At 41.2% G+C, this 23,341-nt stretch overlaps 1 protein-coding gene across 3 annotated transcripts in view; it reads right to left on the bottom strand.

Annotated features, from left to right (window-relative positions):
• Positions 1–23,341, bottom strand: part of ECD (ecdysoneless cell cycle regulator) — a 984,622-nt gene that overhangs the window by 935,031 nt on the left and 26,250 nt on the right. The window contains exon 2 of one of the 3 annotated variants that reach the window (XM_044056094.1): positions 72–274. The exons of the other annotated variants lie outside the window; for them this stretch is intronic. Coding sequence (XP_043912029.1) covers positions 72–102 — 31 coding nt within the window. The 5' untranslated portion in view covers positions 103–274. The remainder of the gene's footprint in view (positions 1–71; positions 275–23,341) is intronic. 3 annotated transcript variants of the gene reach the window in all.

The following is a 23,341-nucleotide window of genomic DNA, read 5'->3' as shown; positions in this document are numbered from 1 at the left end:
ATCAAAGCTACATGTTTAATATACGTCAGACCTGCAGGAAAAAAAAAAAGAAAGGAAAGGAATATACGCACCTATCAGTTGATCTATGAGGGTGGCCACCATAGTGGGTAAACTTGGGATTTCCTCCTCAGCATTCTTCAGCTTGGCTATTTTTTCTCCACCACTGCAACTCTTGGGGGAATATGTTCACTTCCTAGTGAAACATACTGCTGTGTCACATGCACATGCCAGCTCATCCCCTCCATCCACTGAGCAAGCACAACCTGTAAGACCACTAACAAGCAAGAGACGTCAGGTAGATATATAGGTACACACTGCAGAAAATTCCCTCAATGGTAAAAGCTAACTTTTTTTGTAAGATAAGGTATTACACCCACTACAGGGAGATGTTAACAGTGCATTTACTGTTAGAAAGAATCCCATGCAGTATAAACCTACTGAGAAACTGCAGCCAACAAAACCTCAAAGCAAAAGCTCAGTATACAGAATTGTGTAATCCAAGTGCCAAATAAAGACTGGTACCAGCAGTCACAATCCAGCAATAACGCTAGATAAGTATGTAAACTGCCAGCAATCAATCACAACACACAAGTCCAAAATGGAGACATTCTTGAAGGAAATACTGGAAGTAGCCACACACCTGATGAAGAGGCCTTAAAATTAGTATTCCCCAATGGGTGATTAGTGCCTCATGGTAAAACATGATGCTGTTAGCAATCCACTTCTAAAGAATTTGCTTAACAAGTGCAAGCCTTTGCCTCCTTGGAATGAACCATATGAACAGATCTTCCATCTTGCTGAACTCATGCTCTCTACAGTTAAGAACTGAGCAAATGGTCCCAATACAAGATGAAAGGTCTCTTTCTCCCCTAGTTTCTACCTCAGAAAGAAAAGAGAATGATAAATGGATTCAATTAAGAACAATTCTGATACCACGTTTAGGAGGAAATGTGAAATAGTTAAGGGATAACAGATTAGTGTGAAAGACCAAATAAGGTTCTCTACAAATAAGGGCTTGAAGCTCTGAGATCTTGTAAGGAGAGGTGATAGACACAAGAAAAGTGCCTTCATAATGATAATAAAGCTGCTGAAGAAGCAGGCTTGGACTGAAGATTAAAGTCCCAAAGTTGGCATAGAATCGTCAAAAGGTGGGTGGAGATGCAGATCTCTTAAGAAACTGACTGGTCAGTGCCAAGCCATAATCCTCTCTTCAGAAAGTCATGATGTGCAGAATTACTAGAGATGTGGGCCAGTAACTTTAGATCAACTAAGAACTAAATTATGCAGGTGTCTGAAATGCATCAGAATCACTTAAAAAATGGCATAAAAAGCCCACAACCATAAAATTAAATGCTGTGACTCAAGTCAAGTATTTAGAGTTCAAAGACCTTGTCTTTGTATCCATAAACATTCTACCTCACGGACTGTTTGTTTTTGATGGTAAACCATCTGTGTGTGTGGAGGGGAGGGGGTACTTGCATTCCACTGAAGGACCTGATTGGTCCTTCCCTCATCTCAGTTTTTCTCCAGATAGAGCACTAATACAAGCCAAAGTCACTACAATATTGCCTTTTGCAGTTAACTTAGGTGTATGTTAACAGCATTTTACCAGCTTGTGTTACTTTCGACATGGTAAACCACACCCTCTTAATCAATATTTTTCAATCCCTTTCCTTTGACTCTCAGGCTGTTAAATGGTTCAGATCCTACCTCAGCAACAGGCAGTTCTCTGGGAAAATCAAATTTCATCTGTTCTGCCAGTCACCCTCGGAGTCCCTCAAGGCTCTGTTCTTGGACCACTACTTTTCTCATTATTTATCAATGACCTCCACGTAGCAATTCCTCAAGCCACCTGCATTCAATATGCAGATGATTCTACGCTAGTATGCTCAGCAAACTCCCCATCAGAACTATATCCTCTTACTCAAAAAGTTTTTAACACTGTAGAAACATGGTTTACAAAACGCTGACTCCTCCTTAATGCCAAAAAAAAACAAACTCCTTCTCTTTACCCCCACTACCAAGTCCTCCCCCATAGATTTTTCAGTCTCTTCCAATAATGGCACTGTTATATTCCTAGACTCTACCACTAAACTGTTAGGAATAACCATTGACAACAACCTTACATTTGATTACCATATAAATAACACCATTAAAACAGTAAACAGAAAAATAGGCTCCTTATATAGAATAAAACCTTTTCTAACTCCAGCAGCCAGAACCAGAATTGCTCATTCCCATCTAATCTCTACTCTTCTGTATGCCTCATCTATTTATACCAACCTAAAGAAACAATCTCAACAAACTAGCAACTTCCTACAATAACATTGACAGATTCGCCACTGGCAATCTCTTTAGAACCCACCACTGTTTGAATCTTTGGCAACTAGACTGGCTTGAATTCCAAAACCAACTGATAATCTCCTAACTCACGATTGCCCAGAAGATATTTTATCAACCCTATACCACCCCTATACTCTCCAATCTCCTCATCCCCTATAAAAATCTGAATTCCCTACGTTCTTCTAGCAAATTCCTCGCTACCATAACAAAGTCTAACATGGCTGGTGAGTCTCTGTTTACTAACGCAGCAGAAAAAAACTGGAACCTGCTACCCACTGAACTAACTCTAATCACATCCTTGCCTCTCTTTAAACAAAAACTTAAAAAACACCTTAAAATTCACTGGTTATGCCCCTGTTGTAACCCCGACCAACCACCCTCTCCACCCTCTCCCACCACTGTATTTTTTTCCTATTCCTTACAAACTTCAAAACATTTAAATTCTTATGCTTGTAAGCAAGTCTGGCACTGTTTAAACTCTAATCAATATACTGCTGAAATATTTTCTACTTGATGTGAAAACTTCCTTATGAATCTTACTGTGCTACATTCTTTTTGTTGCTTTTTCAAGTGTAAATATTATTTACTGCTGTTTTTTCAGGTGTAAATACTTTTAGTATGTTATAATTCTTGTATTTTTTTTTATCAATCCTTTTTTTTTACCATGTAATAACATTTTTAATTTGTTTTTCTATCTTGTTGGAGCTTTCCTCCCCGGGCCTCTACTGAAAATGGAAATATATCCGGCTAGGCTAGCCCGGTTAACAAATGTAAAATGTAAAATAAATAAAATAAATACTTTCCTTAAAATTAGCAGGATTTGTCTCACCTCCTCTTTTTGCTGCAGTTTTACAAATAGTTTTCCTGGCACTTACTCCACCATGCTCCTGTGCCATTCCTGGCTGAACTTACTCACTATATTCCACTCACCCCTTCAACCTAGATCACATTTCACTATCCTCTACAGCCTCCTACTACACTCCTTTTTGTTTTCCCCACTACCTAATCTTATTTAATTCATCTCTGCAGACGTTTCCTCTATCTCTTTCATCCCTACTCACCTAAGCTACTTGAAGACACCCTACCTTGCACTCTTGTAATCTCCTACATTCTTCCTTCTATAACCATAATATGAACACCTCTCCTACATTCTTCCTTCTATAACCATAATATGAACACCTCTCTCATACCAAGACATCACTCAATTTCACCTTATTGTCTCTAATCATATAATCTCTGATGTCTCTCTAAATATCTTATTAGAATTGTCTCAGGATTCATTTACCACATAGGTTCATAGGTGTGTACAAGCCTAATGGCCCTGGAGCCTTTACAAGCCTAGCCCATAGGATTACCCTGGCATTGTGCTACCCGACCTCAGTTCCCAGTGCCTCTGTTGAGTAAAGCCACTGGAGTGATCCCTGGGGTGAATTTTCTATTTCCCATCCACTCATCAAGATTTCTCTTGAACAGGGCCAGTCAGGTGCTCTGCTTGACATGTATGGGAAGTCTATTCCACAGCATGAGCATTCTCTGGATTATAAACCTGTCCCTCCAGCATCTTCTGTTGAGGTTGAGGTCTCTGGAGCGTGTGGTGTGGAGGGATTGGGATTTCTTCAGATGTAGCATTTCTAACAGAGTTGGGTCAGACATGGCTTTGTAAGTCAAGCAGAAAAAGTGTCTAAGTAGGCGATACGAGACAGAGAAGTTGGAGTTTTTTTAGTCTGTCCTTCTTCTTTCGGCTTTTCCCGGTTAGGGGTCGCCACAGCGGATCACCTGTCCGCCCATGATTGGCAGTGGAGTTTTACGGTGTCGAGTTGCCAGCCCAGTGCCCAACCTTCCTGTGAAGGCACACACACACTCACACCTAGGGCAAATTTGAAGTGTCCAATCCACCTACAGCATGTCTTTGGGATGTGGGAGGAAACCGGAGCACCCAGAGGGAACCCACTTGACCACAGGCAGGACATGCAAACTCCGCACAGAAGGCATCCCAGCAGAGGATCGAACCGGAGAACCTCTTGCTGTGAGGCGACAATGCTAACCACTGCACCACCATGGCTGCCCTTTTTTACTCTGTCCATATAGGACAAATGTTTAAGGCCGAGGATCCTCTTTGTAAGGTACTTTTGCGGCCTCTCCAGTTGTTGCAGGTGTTTAGTGAGGCACATGCCAAATGGGGCATTGTACTTAACGACTGGCCTAATGAGGGAAGAGTAGAGGGAGATGATGACCACTTTCTTCCTGGATGCAATACCCTTAGCAATGAGACGAGTCACATAGGACTTTCTGACCACAGTGGGAATGTGGTGGTGAAAAGAAAGGTTGTTGTTAACCTGTGTTCCCAGATCTCTTAAAATGCCTTCTGTGTTTAGTGGACTACCATCGTTGTGGTAATTCATGGGAACCGGGTTTTTCCCAAAGGGGATGACAACACATTTTTTGGCAGTGAGCTTAAGGCCATGGTTCTGACACCAGTCGTTGGTCTCAGTGAGGCCTTTCTGTAGGATGTCAACATCACTTGGGGAGTTAATAATAGCTCTCAACTTGCAACCGTCTGCGAACTTTGTCAGCCAGAGTCCCTTCGTGTTGGCCTGGATTTCATTGAAGTAGATACCAAACAGGACAGGACCCAGGACCGAACCCTGTGGGACTCTACTCGTGACTGGTTGGCAGTCTGACTTGGAGTAAGCTACTTTCACACTGTGGGTTCTACCTGCGAGCCAGTTTGCAACCCACCTAGTAATATAGGGGTTGATGCCTAGCTTAGTGGCTTTTTCTACGATTCCTAACATATTAATTTATCTAACAAATATAACTACTGAATTTTTCCTCGCGTATTTTCTTCAGCTCATGTTATTTTCATTGCAGTCTACTATGAAACATATGTTCAATGTTTTTCTCACTGCAACATTCTTTTACTCATGTTTGTACTGTAACATGATACCTTGCGATTTAAAGCATCTGTACTTAATGTTTTGTAATGTAACATAATACATCATGATTGAAAATATCTGTACTTGCTGTTTTTGTAATGTAACATGATACTTTGTGATTGAAAATATTCGTATTTGATTTTTGAACTACTGTGATTGTGGAGCTTTTCTCCCCGGGCCTCTGCTGAAAATGGGTACTTTCTAACCTGGCCCAGTCAGACTTTACCAGTAAACAAATTTCAAATAAATAAATAAAAATATAAGAAATGAGACTGTCTAGCTGTTTTAGTCACTTGTTTTGAATTCCTACTGAAAGATCTAACAAGAACAGAGAGCTCCAACTCAGGAGTCAGGATCTGAACTGGAGAAGCTAAGCCACCAATGGGATAGTTTCTCACCAGGCCATGGACCAGAAGAGGACAAAGACAATTAGATTTGGTCCTGCTCTTCTGAATTTTGTGACAAGGCGTGGACTCGTATAGAACACTGGAAAGGCATATTGAAAATTTCAAAACCACTAGAGAGAAACATTACCAATATTAACAACCACATGCCCTGCTAAATTGAGCAGAATATGGGAGGAATACATTTCTCTACACAGGTTGATCTTTGAAGTGATTCACTCTTTGAGGATTCTGCAAAGACAAGTACTTCCAGTCTAGTACTGATGCTCAGGAAATCTGTCAGCATATTTACTTCACCCAGAATGTGAACAGCTATACAGGGGGTAATGTCTTCATCTCTGGCTCACTACTTCATATCCATCCCTCTCTGTATTAGAGGTACAAACACATGCCTCCATGCTTGTTTATTTGCCGCACAATGGACTGAATTTTGGACTAAACTTTGGTCTCAGCTCCTCTGCAGACCTCTTAGAGCAAGGAACATTGCCTAAAGAAGTGCCACCTAGGGGATGTGGAACTCCATTTCCAATATTCACACCCAGATCATGGAGGGGCTAAATAGTCCTCCTTTCCTTAATACACTAACATCAATCATCAGAACCTGCAAAAAGTAGTGATCAGGAAGAGAAACCCCACACCACTCCAAAGACCAATACACTGTTCTGAAAGAAGATTTGCTGATGAATGGTGACTTGGCAGCCACTGGCATTTCACCAGAGGTTCATAGTTGTTTACTAAGCTAACAACCATAAGGGCCTTTTCAAGTCCAGCCATGCATCCCAAATCTCCAACAAGTTCTGATACCCTTAATAAGTGTAAACAGGGGCTTGAAAGATGAAACATGCACAAGCAGGGGCCTGTGAGATGAACCATTTACAGGTTGCCTGTGTCCATTAGAGACACTGGTGCCAAACGAGGGATGAATTTCATGTTACCCATCCAATTGTCCAAGTTGTACTTGAATTGGGTTAGGGAGGAACTGTTTTATGGGGTAGTCTCTGGGATACATACTTGTCTCTCCAGCAGGTCCTAGTAACATCACAGGCAAGGACTAAGTCTTTAGAATTGGTAATTCTTGTGCTGTTTGTTTTGTGGATATGCAGGAGGTCCATCAGAGTGGGGTCTGACAATGCAGTGCATGCCAGACATAGATGTCTCCTCAAAAGCCTGTAGGAGATAGAATACAGGGATAGGGCCTTGAGGCAGCATGCACAGGACATTTTACTTAAACCCTGTATTCTGTTAGTGAGGAACCTTTGTGGACATTCCAATTATTGGACATGCCTGGTTAGGTACATACCAAAAGGGGGCACTGTACTAAATGATAGGTCTGATGAATGCCGAATACAGTGGAACAATGAATTCCTTGGACTTAGATGTCATATTTTTGTTTATAAGTTGCGCAACATAGAATGATTTCCACACTACTGCAGATATGTGATGGTCAAAGGCCAGAATACTGTCTGTGTGTGCCCCTAAGTCCCTGATTACTGGGGTCAGCTCTAAGGGATGTGTTGTCAATATGATAGTTACCAGGTGTGGATGACTTCCTGACGGATACTATTATGCATTTTTTGATATTTAGTTTTAGTCCATGGCTCTGACACCAGTTGTTTTTCTGTCTCAGACCTTTATGGAGAACATTTGTGTCAGTGTGAAATTCAATGACAGCTTCTAATTTGCAATCATCTGCAAATTTAGTCAGCTAGAGACCACTGACATTGGCCTTGACTTCAGAGCAGCAAATGCCAAAAAGGAGGGGTCCAAGGACTGATCCCAGCGGGACTCCACTTGTGATTGGCCTCTATGCAAAGGTGGACTCCCCAATTCTAACTTCCTGGGTCCTGTCTGTGAGCCAGTTGGCTATCCACTGGGTGACATACAGGTTTATACCTAACCTCTTGAGTTTGTCAACAATGCCCAAGTGGGGTATTTTGTCAAATGCCTTGGCCAAGTCAAAGTAGGCAGTGTGAACCATTTTGCCCTCTTCCATTGCTTTGCTGACCTTCTCAAAGAAGTCCACCAGGTTGAGTAGGCATGACCTGCCCTTGACGAAACCAAACTGGGTTGGGTCCAGTGTCTGGAGATTTACTGTATCACTATTGATCATTTCCATGGTAATTCTTTCCATGGCTTTACATACAAGACTAGTGAGACTTATGGATCTGTAGTTTCCAAGCTTTGTAGATGGCCCACCTTTGTGCAGACAGATGACTCTTGCTATTCTCCATTCATGAGGCATGAAGCCCATTTGGAAGCTTCAGTTAAATAGCAATTCCAGAAGACCTGACAGGTCATGTTTCATGCTATTTAGAAGGCATCCTGCAGCTGAACTGTTCCCTAGTGATAGCAGGAGGAGTTATATTTGGTGGTATTCCCCGAGTTAAGGTTGAGGGGGACAGAGGGGTAAAGTTGAAGCTGAATTTATCGGTCAGTAGCTTTGCTATATCTTCTGACTCAGTACAGATGGCACCATTTACAATGAGCTCTACACACAATTGTGTATTGCCTTTGAGGCTGCTGACATAGCTAAAAAATGCCTTGAGGTTGTCCTTGGCCTGGGAGGCCAAATTTACCTCAAATTTGACTTTGGTAGACTATTTGTCCTCCGAGTTGTTTATTTAGTTTGATGAGAGTGCTTTTATCCTGCTGGGTGCTGCACCTCTTAATTTTTGCCATGATTTTCTTCCTTCTGTTATACAGCCTATTGATTTTGTGATTCCACCAAGGTGGCTTGTTTTTCTGAGTTTGTTCTGTACTTCTTCCTGGTGGGTACAGCTGCCTCTATGCAGCTATTAGCATGCTTGGACATGGTTTCTGTGAACGCTTCTGCATAGGCAGCAGAAATTTTGCAGGTTTATAGTTCCTAACCGGGGATTCAAGTTTTTTTTACTTCAAAGGAGATCATTTTGTGGTCTGACCTTCCCAAAGAGTACATTACAGTAGGGGGTGTGCAGCACTCTCCCATATTAGTATGGACCATGGACTAAAACTAAATACCAAAAAATGCACCCCTGGTTGGTGTACTGATAATCTGGTCCAGGGAGTTTGTGTTTATAAAATCCAGGAATATATGTGCCTGTACACTTGGTGTCATATAGGATTCTCAGTTAATAGCAGGGTAATTAAAAGTCACCCATGAATATGATATTGGGTTCGATGGTAAGTGTTTCCATTAAATTTAACACATGGTATGGGTTTCATTGCTCATAGAGTGGGACATATAGCTTGCAAGGAAGTGGTACTGGATTTTGCCTATGGTGATTTGAACATGGAGCAGCTCAAGTGCATTGTCCTGTTTGACCAGCCTTGAGGTACATTTATTGTTGACGTAAATCGAGACACCTTCACCTTTAGTACTTGTCTATGTAATAGCTGGTCTAAGTGTGTGGAAGGCATTATAACCTTGCAGTGTTGGTGTGCTCTCTGTGGCTTTAAAACTACGTCTAAGTGACTGCAGAGACGTCAGCATTCTGTAAGGTGAAGAGAGCGTCTAGGGAGTGGAGTTTTTGTTGACTCTTTATAAAAAACACAACCTCAGAAATGTGAATGCAACCATGAAAAGCATGGCTGCCATTAAGCCCATAAGTAAAGCAAATGTATGAATATGGACTCTCTGTTGCATCCTTACCCAGAATGCTGAAGATGCAATTTCCAAGGCCCTTTCTGGAAATGGGAATGACCTACACTACAGACTTTCGAACTCTGACCCGATGAATGCAGTCTTCTAACCAAGGATCAAAGAAGAGCACTCCAAAATTACGTCAATCCTCAAGCGCCTGCAAGCACAGGAATATACAAACTGAGGTCACCAACAAGAATTCACTGAACAGTGGTCACCAAGTGCCAGTCATCCATGAAGTGGGATACACAGAGGTACTTCTGCAAAACTTCTGCTACCATGATTAATAACGTTAAAAACTCCCAGTATAAAGCAGCTTCTGTAATAAAGATTTGCAGAAGAGTTTATGAATTTAATTATGGCAATATATACAAGCAGAAAAGCTAGCCTTAAAGTTCATGCAGGACTGCTGGTTTCATTTACAGCATTTGCGACTTTTCTTTTTTTTTTTTTGGTGGGGATACAAGGTCAACAAAACAGAGACAAAAACAGTCCTCCTAAATTACAGTCATATATTTTTTGGAGAGAAAAATCTGCTTACTTGTGGGAGGCACCAAGTGACTGGAGTGGTACCGATAGGGTCTGAATCCCAGTACTGTCGATCATGTGGAGTAACCTGACACCACAGAGGAGGCAAGCTGTAACCTCTGCCTTCCAAGGATAACGTAGGATGACGACAGTGCATGCAGGTATGTTTCATTAAGTAGTTAACGGACCACCTGGGTCCATGTGTGTAAAGGTGATTTGTACCGCTAAACCCGGATCTCTCTCTCTCTCTCGTCTCTCTCTCTCTCTCTCTCTCTCTCTCTCTCTCTCTCTCTCTCTCTCTCTCTCTCTCCTCTCTCTCTCTCTCTCTCTCTCTCTCTCTCCTCTCTCTCTATGTATTCGAGTATTAAGGCTGTCCATCATTAACACAAAAGGAAACTGAAGGACTCTTGGCAGACATTCTGAATGCCTTAGTATCACACAAAAGTATTCAACTAAACCAAAAAACAAAAAAACAAACAAAAAAAAAATGAAGACTCAAGACTTCAAATAAACAGTTTGCTTTTAGCACTTTTTTCTTGACTTCTACAGACTAGAACAAAAGGAATACCTAAAACACTAAACTTTTTAAGTGACACTCCACAGAAGCTATCAAAGATTTTGTTTAGACCCTCTTGCCACTATTATAGTTCTCATCAGGACATTCTTAATATCAGTGAGAATTATTTTAAACCAGACATTGCTGGTATCTTGTACTTACTTTAAAAAAATCCTCATCTGTTAAATCGTATCCTTTCTATGTCATTCATAGGTTAATAGATTAGTACTAGGCTAACTGCCCATGTGAGCCATTTTAAGCCTAACCAATTATCCCTTATGAGACTCAAAGCCTGCACCTTGTGTTTGTAAGGCAAACACCTTAACCATTAGGCCACCTTCCTAACCCCCTCAAATGTTAATCTATATCACTATATACTTTGTTGATTACATTTAATGGCACAAACTTAACTAGTTGTATCATCAAGCAATTTATTCTTTTTTTTTCATGGTACTTGTTTATATTCACCACAACTATACCCCTAGCTTTGTTTTGCTTAGTAACCCTAATAGATCTATCCTCCATCAGCTTAATTAAAGCTTTTTCTTCATTATTCAAATTATACAACTGTTTTAATTTTTCTATATAAATCGTTTTTGAATGTCAAATCCACATGCTGTTAAAAATTGTGTAAGATTATTCAATGGAGAATTATACAAACTTTTTTTAAAGTATAACCTTCACCGATTTCCTTGTGCTCCAATATACAAATTAAATTTAACTTACGCGCAAATAATCTCAGTTCCGTACGAGTATTATCCAACCTTGCCATTCTGACTGGAATGAACAAAAAAAAACATTTTGCAACAATTCACATTCAGTTTTAGATAATAGTCGGTTTGAAACATTAAAAATAGAAATGTTATTAATGTCCTCAATATTCTCTGTAACTGTCCCAATGGTGCTGTAAAATTCTTATAATTCAGGCTCCTTCTCTAGTCTTTGCCTTTTCTTCTTCACACTATCCACCAGTCTTTCTCATGTTCTGTTTATACCAATGGAAAAAAATGTCATTCCACTATCCTGTTGGATATAACAATAAAAAAAAATATATCGCAATAGTAAAACAGTTGTTATCAACACAATCCCCCCATACTATATTTCTGCTGGTGTAGCTACATTCATTGTTACTTTCTCCTTCTGTCGTTTGTTACTATTTACAGGGTGACCATTTTTCACTTGTGATACTTTGCCTGTAGGTAATGTGTATGCTTGTGCTTTGTCATACACATTGTCTCTTAAAAATTTCTTACATTTTCTGTCTAAGTCCCCATCATGTTGTCTAATTCTATGCAAAACTCTGCTGACATTTTGTTTGTTACAAACTCCTTATGTTATTCTATTTCTGCTTATAAATCTGCCACTTCTTTATGATGTGCTGACATGTTGCTATCATTGTTTTTAAATTAAAATCCTCATAAGTTCATATCCCATTCTGTTGAACAGGTCACACAATTCTTTAAACATCATGGAGTCTTTCATAACACCAGTCTGGTACTTACTCTATTTTATACCTATAGGAACTCTGTTAGCTTTACCACTTTCCAAAAAAAAAAAAAAAAAAAAAACACTAGATGGAATATTCCACACAGTCAAAACTCGCTTTGTCCAACTCCGTTGTACCTGCCCAAACCACCACTCATATGCATTTTTAAAGATGTTCTTAAAACTCTCCCTTTATCTCTCATCAAACTGTAATTCAATTGGGATGTAACTCAGTTTGTCCAGAATAGTATGTAGTATCAACAGTGAACACATTTCCTAATAATATTGAGGGTCCATGTAGCCAAGTAATTCCACACACTCAAAAACACAAAAGGAAACAGAATGACTCTTGGCAGGCATTTGGAATGCCTTACTAGCACACACAAAAACTGGCCAGGTTCCCTCAGCACCATCGGCCTAGTGTGCAAAAGTACAGTTGTGTACACTTACCATAAATGTAGATGTTTGAGTGTATTACTGTTGCAGTCCTAACTAATGGGTTATCCAGCTCTTGGTACCCCTCGGTCGGCCAGAATACTAAAGGTAACTAAAAATTACATCAGTTGCCGTCAGTTGTAAAGGACGTCAGGGCGTCTGATACAAAAGGAGCCAGCTGACGTAATTTCCGCAGTCTTTCTTGCCAAAATAGTCAGGAGCCCCCAGAAAATAAGGCTTAAACCAAAAACAAATTTGACAAATACAAATTCAGCCTGAACCTCAGGAAAAGAGAATAGGAGAGGACCAAAAAAGGGGGAAGGAGGAAGGGAAACCAGGACTGCAACAGTGAATACACTTGAACATCTACATTTATGGTAAGTGTACACAACTGTACTATGTTCATCGTGTTTCACTGTTGCAGTCCTAACTAATGGGTTGATTACCAAAGCCCAGAGAAAAAGGGGGGAGGAACCAACAGCATCAAGGGTTGGAGATAATGCCCTGCAACACAGCAGTGGCAAACCCTGCCCTGGCAATTGAAAACAGAGTCAAATTATAATGTTTTGTGAAAGTGTGAACAGAAGACCATGTGGCAGCCTTCAAAATGTCTTTAGTAGGGACACACCTTAGTAAGGCTGCAGAAGTGGAAGCTGCTCTAGTTGAGTGGGTCCTAACCCCCTGAGGAGTAGCTTTGCCATGAAAAAAATAACAAAAAGTAATGCAATGTGCAATTCATTTAGAAATGGTAAGCTTAGAAACAGCCTTGCCCTGGGCTCCAGGGGCAAAACTGCTGTTTTCCGAAGGTCTTTAGTCCTGTCCAGGTAAAACCTGAGCTGTCTGTGCACATCAAGAGAATGTAGGACCCTTTCACCTTTATTTTGAGGATTAGGTAGGAAGGTGTATGGATTGATTAAGAGTCAGGCTAGAAACCACCTTAGGCATAAAGGAGGAATTAGTTCTCAGAGAGACTATCTGCATGGAAAATAAGAAAAGGCTCCACGGCCATCAAGGCTTGCAGCTCCGAAACCCTCCTTGCTGAAGTTATAGCCAAGAGGAAGGTGGTCTTCCAAGAGAGAAACTTTAAATCTGCAGAGGCTGGCTCAAAAGGAGGAAGAGTGAGTTTTTTCTAGAACAAAATTAAGATCCCAGGCTGGAGTAGGTGCTCTTCTGGGAGGTTTTAAGTTGCAAGCAACTCTGAGAAACATTTTCATCAGGGGATGAGAGAAAATGGGTTGTTCAAGAGAACAAGGAGCAGAAATGGCTGAAGCATGGATCTTGACAGAGGAAAAAGAAAGGCCACCCTGAAGCAAATCAGCCAGGTATCCCAGGATCAGAGGAAGGGTAGGCTGAGAAGCAGATTGCCCTCTAGCCTGCATCCATTGAGAGAACCTTTCCCATTTGCCAGCGTAGGACTTCCTAGTGCTAGGCCTCCTGGCCTCCCTCAGTACGTCAACCACCTGTTGGGAAAGGGGGGAAGAAATGGAAGTAGTCATGCAATGGAGCCATGTTGCCAAATGGAGAGACTGAAGATGAGGATGTAGAATGTTTCCCCTTTCCTAAACCAAAAGATCTGGCTGCAGGGGAAGATGCCAAGGAGGAAAAAGGGAGAGACTGCGAAGCAGCAGATACCAATGCTGTATGGACCAGTCCGGAGCTATGAGAATAGTCCTTGGTTGTTCGCCCCTGATCTTTACGAATATTCTGGGAAGAAGAGGAAGAGGAGGGAAGGTGTACACTGATAGCAACGTCCAAGGGAAGGACAGAGGATCTACTTTCCAGGTTCTGCTGTGATGCTGTCTGGTGCAAAAGAGAAGTAGAAGATGGTTGTCTGGGGAGGAGAAAAGACCCACCTGAGGCGTGCCCCAAGGTTGAATGATGCTGTAAAAGACTGCTCTGTTCAGCTGCCACTCGTGAGGATCCAGGGTTTGCATGCTCAACTGGTCTGCCAAAACACTGAGCCTTCCTGGAAGAAATTGAGCTAGGAGATGCAGGTCCAGGGATGCTGCCATGAACCAAAGATTCATGCTTTGTCTGCACAGGGGGTAAGAGTGAGTCTCTCCCTGCTTGCTGATGTACCACATGACTGTGGTGTTGTCCGTTCTGACATGCATGGACCCTGGCAAAAACAAATGCTTGAAAGCTAGTAAGGCCTGCTGAACTGCAATCGACTCTGTTAGATTTATGTGCAGGTGCATCTGCTGGGCGTTCCAACGTCCCTGTATGCATCTGCCATCTAGGTATGCTCTCAAGGCGTAGTCCGATGCGTCTGCAGTCAGAACTTGAGTGGCAGGAGGTGTTCGAAAAGGCATGCCTTTGTTTTGTAGACAGGTTGTTGCCCACCACAGAAACTCCGTCTGCAGAGATGGAAACAGAGGAATCATATCCAGGTCCCCTGTGTGTGTTGACACCACATGTTCTTGAGGTACCATTGCAATTTCCTCATATGCAGTCTTGCATATGGAATCATGAGAATACAAGATGCCATTAATCCCACAGCTTGCAAGTATTTCCTTGCAGGGAGATGGGACAGGCTTGCCAAGTCCTTGAAGTAATCTGAAAGAGTTGTCTGCTTCTCCTGGGTGAGATATATCATCTGGGCGGCTGTGTTCAGACTTGCAACCAGAAATGTTATCTCCTTGGATGGTACCATTTTTCATTTTTCCTCGTTGAGAGTGTAACGCAGGAAAGAGAAAAAAGTCTTTACGAATTCCAGATCCTTTAATAGCTGTTCCTGAGAACTTGTTTGAAACAGACAGCCGTCCAAGTATGGGTAAATCTGAATTTTCTTCTGCCTGCAAAAAGCAATGACTGGGGCCAGGTGCTTTGTGAAGACTCTGGGAGCAGTAGATAAGCCAACTGGCAGTGCAGAGAATTGATAATGTTACTTGCCCATTCTGAAACGAAGATACTGCCTGCAACTTTCCCTGACAGGGACGTGCAGATAAGCCTCTGAGATCCAAGGTTACCAGCCAGGAATCCTTTTCTAGCAGTGGTAGCAACTGATGCAGAGTAAGCATTTTGAACTTTGGAATTACGAGAAAAGATTTCAGAATGGAAAAATCTAGGATAGGACGTCAGGTGCCTTCTTTTTTTGGAACTAGGAAAAGCTGGAATAAAAGCCCTGGCCTACCTGCTGAGCAGGAACTGATTCTATTGCTCCCAGATGAGACAAAGACAAAATTCGTTTTTCTACTTCTGCCCTTTGGTTTGCAGGAACGTCCGGGAATCCCTTGGGAGCTGGAAAGGTGCGGAAAGAAAACTTGTGCCCTAGGGACATCATTCTAAGCACCCATTTATCGTCTGTGATAGTGGCCCAGACATCTGCAAAAAGGGCCAACCCCTTCCCCCTAAAGGACTCTTCAGGCAAGCAAGAACAGGCAGAAGTTGTAAAAAGTCATTGAGAGTGTTTTGAATGAGATGCAGGCTTGGAGCTTCCTGCAATAGGAATGAAAATCTCTATGGAGAGTCTGCTTTCCACAGGTAAGGCAATTATTAACATTTTCTGACATTCGTTAAGGCAAGAAAAGAGGATCCCCAATGAGGTTACTTAGCTGCAGTAGACTTCAACTCTTTTAGTTGGAAACCAAAAAAGGTAAACTGCCAACTGGCACTCGTGCATGAAAATCTTCTGCTTCGGGCTCCGCGGCAAGGAAGACTGAGGAAGTGACATCGGCTGCCTCCTTTTGTATCGGACGCCCTGACGTCCTTTACAACTGATGTCATTTTTACTTACCTTTGGTATCTGGCCGACCAAGGGCTACCGGGAGCCAGATAACCCATTAGTTAGGACTGCAACAGTGAAACACGATGAACATCCTAAGGAAGTTATTTAACCAGACAGTGCACCATGGTCTTCACTGTAAAGGGCACTTGAGTCCATTAGGCTTCCTCAGGTAACAAACTGAAATAAATACATAAATAAATGTATCAATTTATGAAAATATATTTGTTAAAGTCTTATGATTCTAAATGAAAGAGAACTTGTTCAACATTAAAGCTCGTCAAAGATGTTAACAGGATATCAGTATGGTCCTACTTCTACAAAAGTCAGGAGTCTTCTTATGTAACAATGCAGGTGTGGAGAAATCTATAAATGAGATAATGACGCCAGAATTGCAACACTTTTTGAATTTGATATAATTTATTAGTTATACTAAAGGCCTACAAGGGGAAATGAGACTGAAGAAATGGGGAAAGACGAACACAGACGCTACTTGACGACAGACTCTGGTTTACTGGTAACTAAGACAATATTCAGGCTCTGTGAACAAAGTATTTATTCCTGGACCTGGAAAAACACAAATGGCAAGACCAGATTCTACTTAACTACAGTTTATCAGTTGCATAACCCTTTACCATAGTAACACCCATTAAATAATGATAAAACAAATACACACGATCAACCACAGCCAATACCCTGGACATACAAGATGGTTACACACTCATCAACAACTTGATAAGAGCTCTCCCAGGGTGAAAACACACAGTGAAACAAAGCTAGTGAAATATTTCAATTTGGGCAAATCTCAGTTACTGGCTAGTTGCACAACAGGTAGCACACTTGCCTTTGGTGCAAACGTTTGCAGGTTCTTTTCCCATGACACTGCAGTGCAGCATAAGGGGGGAGGGTGCTTCACTCCTGAGTAGCCATCCTTTGCATGAGATGTTAAACTGAGGCCCCATCTGCTTGATTTGGATGTAAAAGATCCCACAGTACATACTGAAAAGAGTAGGAAGTTTTTTGATGCCCTGGTCAAAATTCTCCTAGTAGTACAAATACCACCTTGGGTCTCCCCTAAAACAGGCTACTAGCCTAGTGGGACTAACCCAGTCAACAAAGGATGAAAAATAAATAAATCATTACATTACCCAAATGCCAACAAACTGAATGTAAGAGAAAAGCAACCAGGAAAAAACAAACAAAAAAAAAAAAAAAAAACTTTGGCTGAAAAGGATCTTACAACTGTTCAGCAAAATGCAGTAGTCTTTGGTATAGGAGAGGCTTCCAGCAATTTAGAGGAAAAAATAAAATCAAATACACTCAGGCGGTGTCCAGGATAAGTGAAACACTGAAATAACATATACTGTCAAATAAAACAGATAATAAAATAGAAGAAACTTTAATTAGCTATTCAGATCAATTGATAAGACTGCAAAAATCAGGGGTTAAAATGAAGATAGGCTGGCTAAGCATGAGGCATGAATAAGAACCGTAGTTTCAAAAATATAACTTGAAGACAGAGCAATAAGATAAAAACCTGAGATTTTCTGCTGTACCAGAGAAAATGGAAGGAAAATACTGCAAAAATTTTACAAAAGTACAAATATGCAACTGGACTGATGTGCTACTGCATGGTTTTGAAAGAGAGGGAACATGGTGTGTATGCTCCAAATCTGGCCATAAGCAAGCAGCCAAGACCTACATTATTAAAGATGCAATCATGTCCTCAGAATGAGCTGCTGCTGACAAAACTGTGGTGAAGGAACAAGTCTTAAAAACTGGGGACAATGATTATTCACTGTACCCCAAGCAGAAAAGAAGCATGTTTATTCCAGCAATCATGGAATGTTGAGAGGCATGTATCCAGATACCTTCAAAATAATTTTTTTTCCCTGGAGGATCAAACATATTTTTGATGCAGAAGCAGCTAAGGTGGAAACAAAAAGGTTCATCCAACAAACAGTAAGCAAAGGGAGACTCGGCTTCTCACTCTTCTAGCAATAATAAAGATCGCAAGAAGACATTGCCGGCGAAACCTTTTCCAAAGTTCCAAATGAAAATGCTTGAGAGAGAGAAAAAAAAAAGCACTGGAGCAGACTTGAAGAATCAGTAGTACATTGAACTTGAAACTAGAGAAAGATGTTGGGGCACAGATTATCCGAAGAACAGCAACATTGTAAAATTAGTGAATAAATAGGAGACCATAAAGCATCAATCCCACAAGATACAGGACCAGACACGTGAAATATGGCAAAGCAAGAAGAAAGACGGGAATTCAGCAGAATGCATTGAAATGGTGGGTGAACTGTAAAGCATATGTATCACTTTATGTCATTAATGTTTAGAAGACTGAAAAACTACAAGTAAAACAATTTTATTCTTACTAGTCATATGTAAAAACATTTCATTTTGTAAAAGTCATGTTAAATTATAAAGCAAACTAAAAACTGAATGAACGATATCCAAACTGCCCAAGATGTAATTCCAGTTTTAATCCAAACGCACAAAAACAGAGAGCACAACAAAGCAGCAGCACCAATTGGTGAATTGGTGCTGCTGCTTTGCTTTGCTTTGTTGTGCTCTCTGTTTTTGTGCGTTTGGATTAAAACTGGAATTACATCTTGGGCAGTTTGGATATTGTTCATTCAGTTTTTAGTTTGTTTAGTACTATTCAGTACTGTTTTTGGTTCCTAAATTATAAAGCAGTTTTGTGCAATGTGCAGTCACTGGTATTTTAAATTTGAGGTTGGAGAGGTCACAGTGACTGTTGTACATGTTAAAGATATTAAAAGCAAGAAAATGTTTCCTTGTAAGATATCCAGGCTTTACAATGTAACAAGGTAAGAAAAAGACAGCAAAAAAAAAAAAAAAAAAAAAAATCACATAATGTTTTTATTTTGAGCTGCTGGGGGGAGTAAATAGAGTATGGTTTATTACCTTATTTCTGGATATACTGTATTTCCCCTATTTTTACAGATGTGGATATTTATTGTCCTTGACTTAAAGAGTAGACAATTTATCTTATGTCAAACAGGACTAAAAATAAGAAATGATTAAGACCTGAAAAGTAGTAGTTATTTCTTACATTTGCAAAGTCCTTGGCTATTTTTTTCACCATTAGCAAAAGCTTTCACTGGGCGACAAGTCTACAGTTGTAATCAGTTAATCATGATCGATCTGAACACTGTTTTCTGGGTGTAATTTACAAAGATTCTTTTTTTTTTTTTTTATTACCAACTGTTTTCACTTCAAGATGAGAAGTCTGAAGGTGCATTGAGAGGTCTGAACACTGTGTGCTGAAAGTATGCATGCTGTTTACTTATTTATTTATTGCATTTGTTAACCGGAAAAGTCCACTGGGCCTACAAAGAGCCCATTTTCAGTGGAGGCCCGGGGAGAAAAGCTCTGCAATAATTATAAGCAAAAGTAAAATAAAAATACATAGAACAGAGTAATATGAGCAGTACATTCACATTTAAAGAACAATAAATAGCAAAAACAGTGATAACATTTACAATCAGGTACAAATGTGGCAGTAAAAGATGACAAGTATTTAAACAACACATGAGAGTAAATATATCTGCAGAATTCTTAGCAGAGTGGGGTGACTACAGGGTAGAAAGGGAGGTAGCAGCAGGGCTATAGGAAAAAAAGAGTCAAGTTAATGAGACATCAGGAGGTCATTATGGTAGAGAGGAGGAGAGGAAATGTTTGTAATTGAATAGTTAAAGTTGAGACTCCAGGGAGAGGAGTCAACCATTGGGGTTTATATGTTGAGGTACAGGAGCATAGCTAGTGGGAGGAGAAATGTCATTTGAGGGATTTTTTAAAGGATCCAGGGTTGCTGATAGTCCTGAGTGAAGGAGGGAGATTATTCCATAATTTGGAAACAGTATGAGAATACAACATCTGACCGGCTGAGAGCTGGAGTTTCTCGACAGACAGTAGCATTTTGTTTGCAGACCTGAGGTGGCGATTAGGACAGTACATAGTCAGTATGGAAGAGAGAGAAGGGCAGGTTTCAGGTCGATAAATTATCTTGTGGGCTACAGTTAGTTGTAGATAAGTGAGATGGTGAGGCAATTCTAGACAGTTTAGTTGATGCAGAGAGGAGCAGTGGTGGGTAGAAAATTTAGCATTTGCAAAATTTTGCAACTTTGTTGTAGCAAGAGTCAAGTTTAGTTTTTTTAAGGAGGACTGTAGATTGGTGAGGATGGTGGCACCATATAGCAGAGTTGGAAGCAGGAAGGATGATACCAGGGCCTTTTTAGCGGAGAGGCTAAGAAAATAGTTGTGTCTATAAAGGGCACCTAGCTTCTGATGGGTTTTTCTGATGTTACTGTAGATGTGAACATCAAAAGTTAATTTGTCATCAATGACGATTCCTAACAATTTGGTACTCGGGACAACTTCGATGACAGTGATGGACTGGGAGCGAACAGTGAATAGTGACTCATCAACAGGGGTAGATCTTGCAGGGGTGAACATTAAGAGTTTTGTTTTATTGGAGTTAAGGGCAAGATGGTTCTGAGACATCCAGGTTTTGGTGGAGATAAAGGCTTCTTAGATGAGCTGCTGTAATACAGTGGCAGATTTTGAAGAACAGATGGTCGAGTCATCAGCATATTGGATGACAGTGCAGTGGGTCAGGGTGGTGTGAAAGTTATTGACAGATATACTGAATAGGAGGGAAGTCAAAATTGAACCTTGGGGAACGCCTGTATTTGTATTGATGAAAGGGGAAGGAGAGTGCTGCCATATACGAAACCAAACTGTGTGGGGTCCAGTGTTTGAAGTTTGCCAATGTCTTTGTTTATAAGTTCCATGATAATACATTCCATGGCCTTACAGATCAGGCTCATCAGACTGATGGGCCGGTAGTTCCCGGGATCCAAGGTGGATCCCCCCCTTGTGGAGTGGGATAACTGTAGCTGTGCGCCACTCAGTGGGCACAAAGCCTGAAATGTGGCTATGATTAAACATGACACTTAGGTGAGGTGCCAGTTAATTTTGTAGTTCATGTAGTACACAGCCTGGGATGTTGTCTGGTCCCATGGATGCTGTATTCTTAGCTTCAGAGAGTGCGTTTTTTTTACCTGTGTGGCCGTTACTACCGGAATTTGGCAATCTTTTGGTATTGAGATGGGCCCTTTAGGGGGTGAGAGGGGGGAAGAGGTTTGCACTGAATCGATCTGCCAGGATATTGGCAATATCCTTGGATCAGTATGTTTAATGCCATTCTGTTGTAGCTTAGAGCAGATCTGAGCATTGCCATTTAAATTCTTGGCATAGCTCTAGAATGCCTTGTGGCGGTCTTTGGAATCTTTGGCAATTTTATTTTGTAACTAGCTTTGGAGCATTTTATGAGGGATCTTAGATTCTTACTGAGGCTGGTAAGGGAGTTTTTTGCATCCTGGGATTTTCCTCTTTTCTGCAACAGTTTCTTCCTTTTGTTGTAAAGTTTGTTTATGGTAAGAGACCACCAGATTGGCTTCCTTTCTTTGGAGGAGAGTGTCTTGGTTCTATTGGGGATGGCACGATTCATGCACGAGTTGATGTGCTCGTACAGTGCCTTAGTGTAGGATTCAGCAGTCGAACTTTCAGTTCCCGTCTGCATGGGTGTCATGAAGTTTGTCACTTCTGACTTGAGTAGCATGAAGTTGACTTTGGAGAAGTTTTTTACGGAGGTTTCCTTACTGGGGGGTGAGGGTGGGATGTGGATGTCGAGGGTGATTAACTTATGGTCAGACCTGACCAACAAGGGGGTGACCATAGGTGTGGAGCATCGATTTCAAATGTTCCTAATGACCAGGTCTAGGATACTGGAGCTCCTGAAGGAACTATGGATTAGTTGATCCAGGATGCTGGAATTTATGAATTCCAAGAACAGTTGGGCAAAGGTGTTGGTACACGAGTAGTTTTCCCAGTTAATGGCAGGGTAGTTGAAATTACCTAGTATTAGGGTGTTTGGTTGTATCTTAATATTTTCCATTATGTTTAGAAAGGTGTAGTGAGAATCTTGGGGCATGGTGGAGGATCTGTAGCAAGCTACAATTTGGATTGCAGTCTTACCTAGTGTTAGTTGCACCTGGAGATTTCAGATGCATTGCATTGGGCAACTACCCTGGTGCTGTGAATATCCTTGGTGAATATGGACACTCCTCTACCTTTAGTGTTTCGGTCCTGGTTTGGTGGCCGAAAAGTGCGGTAAGAGTTGTAGCCTGGTATTGCAGGGGTGCTCTTTGGAGCTTTGAACCAGGTCTCAGTTACTGCACAGATAACTGATTTTCTCCATTTTTAGGAGTGCCTTGACAGAGTGCATTTTGAGGTTTAGACTTCTAGCATTGAGTAGAATTACCTTCAGATTATTCACTGTACACCAGGCAAAAGAGAAGTAAATTCATTACACTATTCAGAAAATGTCGTGATGCACGTTCATAAGTAGGTACTAGGCTATCGGCATAAGGGCCTAAGTAAGCCTAGCCAACAAGGTTCCCTGGCTTATGCCACCAAGAAAGTTATTTTCCTGTGCCCCTGTCGAGCAGAGCCACAAAAGTGATCCCGGGGTGTATTTCCCATTTCCCATCTACTCATCAAGATTTTTCTTGAGGAGTGTTAATGAGGAACTTTGCTCGACATAGATGGGTACCTTGTTCCAGAGTATGGGAATCTATCCCTCCAGCATGTCCTGTTTATTGTTATGACAAGGTTTAGGTCCCTAGAGCGTTTAGCTCAGAGGTATTGGGATTTCTTTAGGTGTAGCATGTCCAACAGCTCCGGGTTTGACGTAGCTTTATATGTTAGGCAGAGATCACCTTGGAGTAGACGATATGCTATGGAGTAAAGCTGGAGTTTTTTTGAGATGGTCAATGTAGGGCATCTGTTTCAGGCCAATAATCCTCTTTGTAAGGTATATCTGTGGCCTTTCCAGCTGCTGCAGATGTCTTGTAAGGTACACTCCAAAAGGGGCGTTGTACTTTATAATGTGTCTAATAAGTGTCGAACAGAGGGGAACAATGACCTCGTTTTTTCCTGGATGAGAACCCTTTTGTGATGGAGTGCAATGTAGAAGGACTTCCCGACTACTGTGGCGATGTGATTATCAAAGGAGAGACTACTGTCCACCTGGGACCCAAGGTCTCATCACACATTTGGAATTAAGTAGACTGCCGCCTATGTGGTAGTTCATAGGTACAGAGTTTTTACCAAACGGGATGACAATGCACTTTTTGGCATTGCGCTTGAGGCTATGGCTCTGACACCAGGCATCTGTCTCAGTGAGGCCCTTCTGTAGGATGTCCACATCAT

This window comes from Protopterus annectens, chromosome 14.part0 (genome assembly GCF_019279795.1).
Source record: "Protopterus annectens isolate FY-2018-M chromosome 14.part0, PAN1.0, whole genome shotgun sequence".
In the NCBI taxonomy this organism is placed as follows: domain Eukaryota; kingdom Metazoa; phylum Chordata; order Ceratodontiformes; family Protopteridae; genus Protopterus; species Protopterus annectens.
The sequence above is the reverse complement of the archived record's forward strand: the minus strand, read 5'-3'. Positions and strand labels throughout refer to the sequence as shown.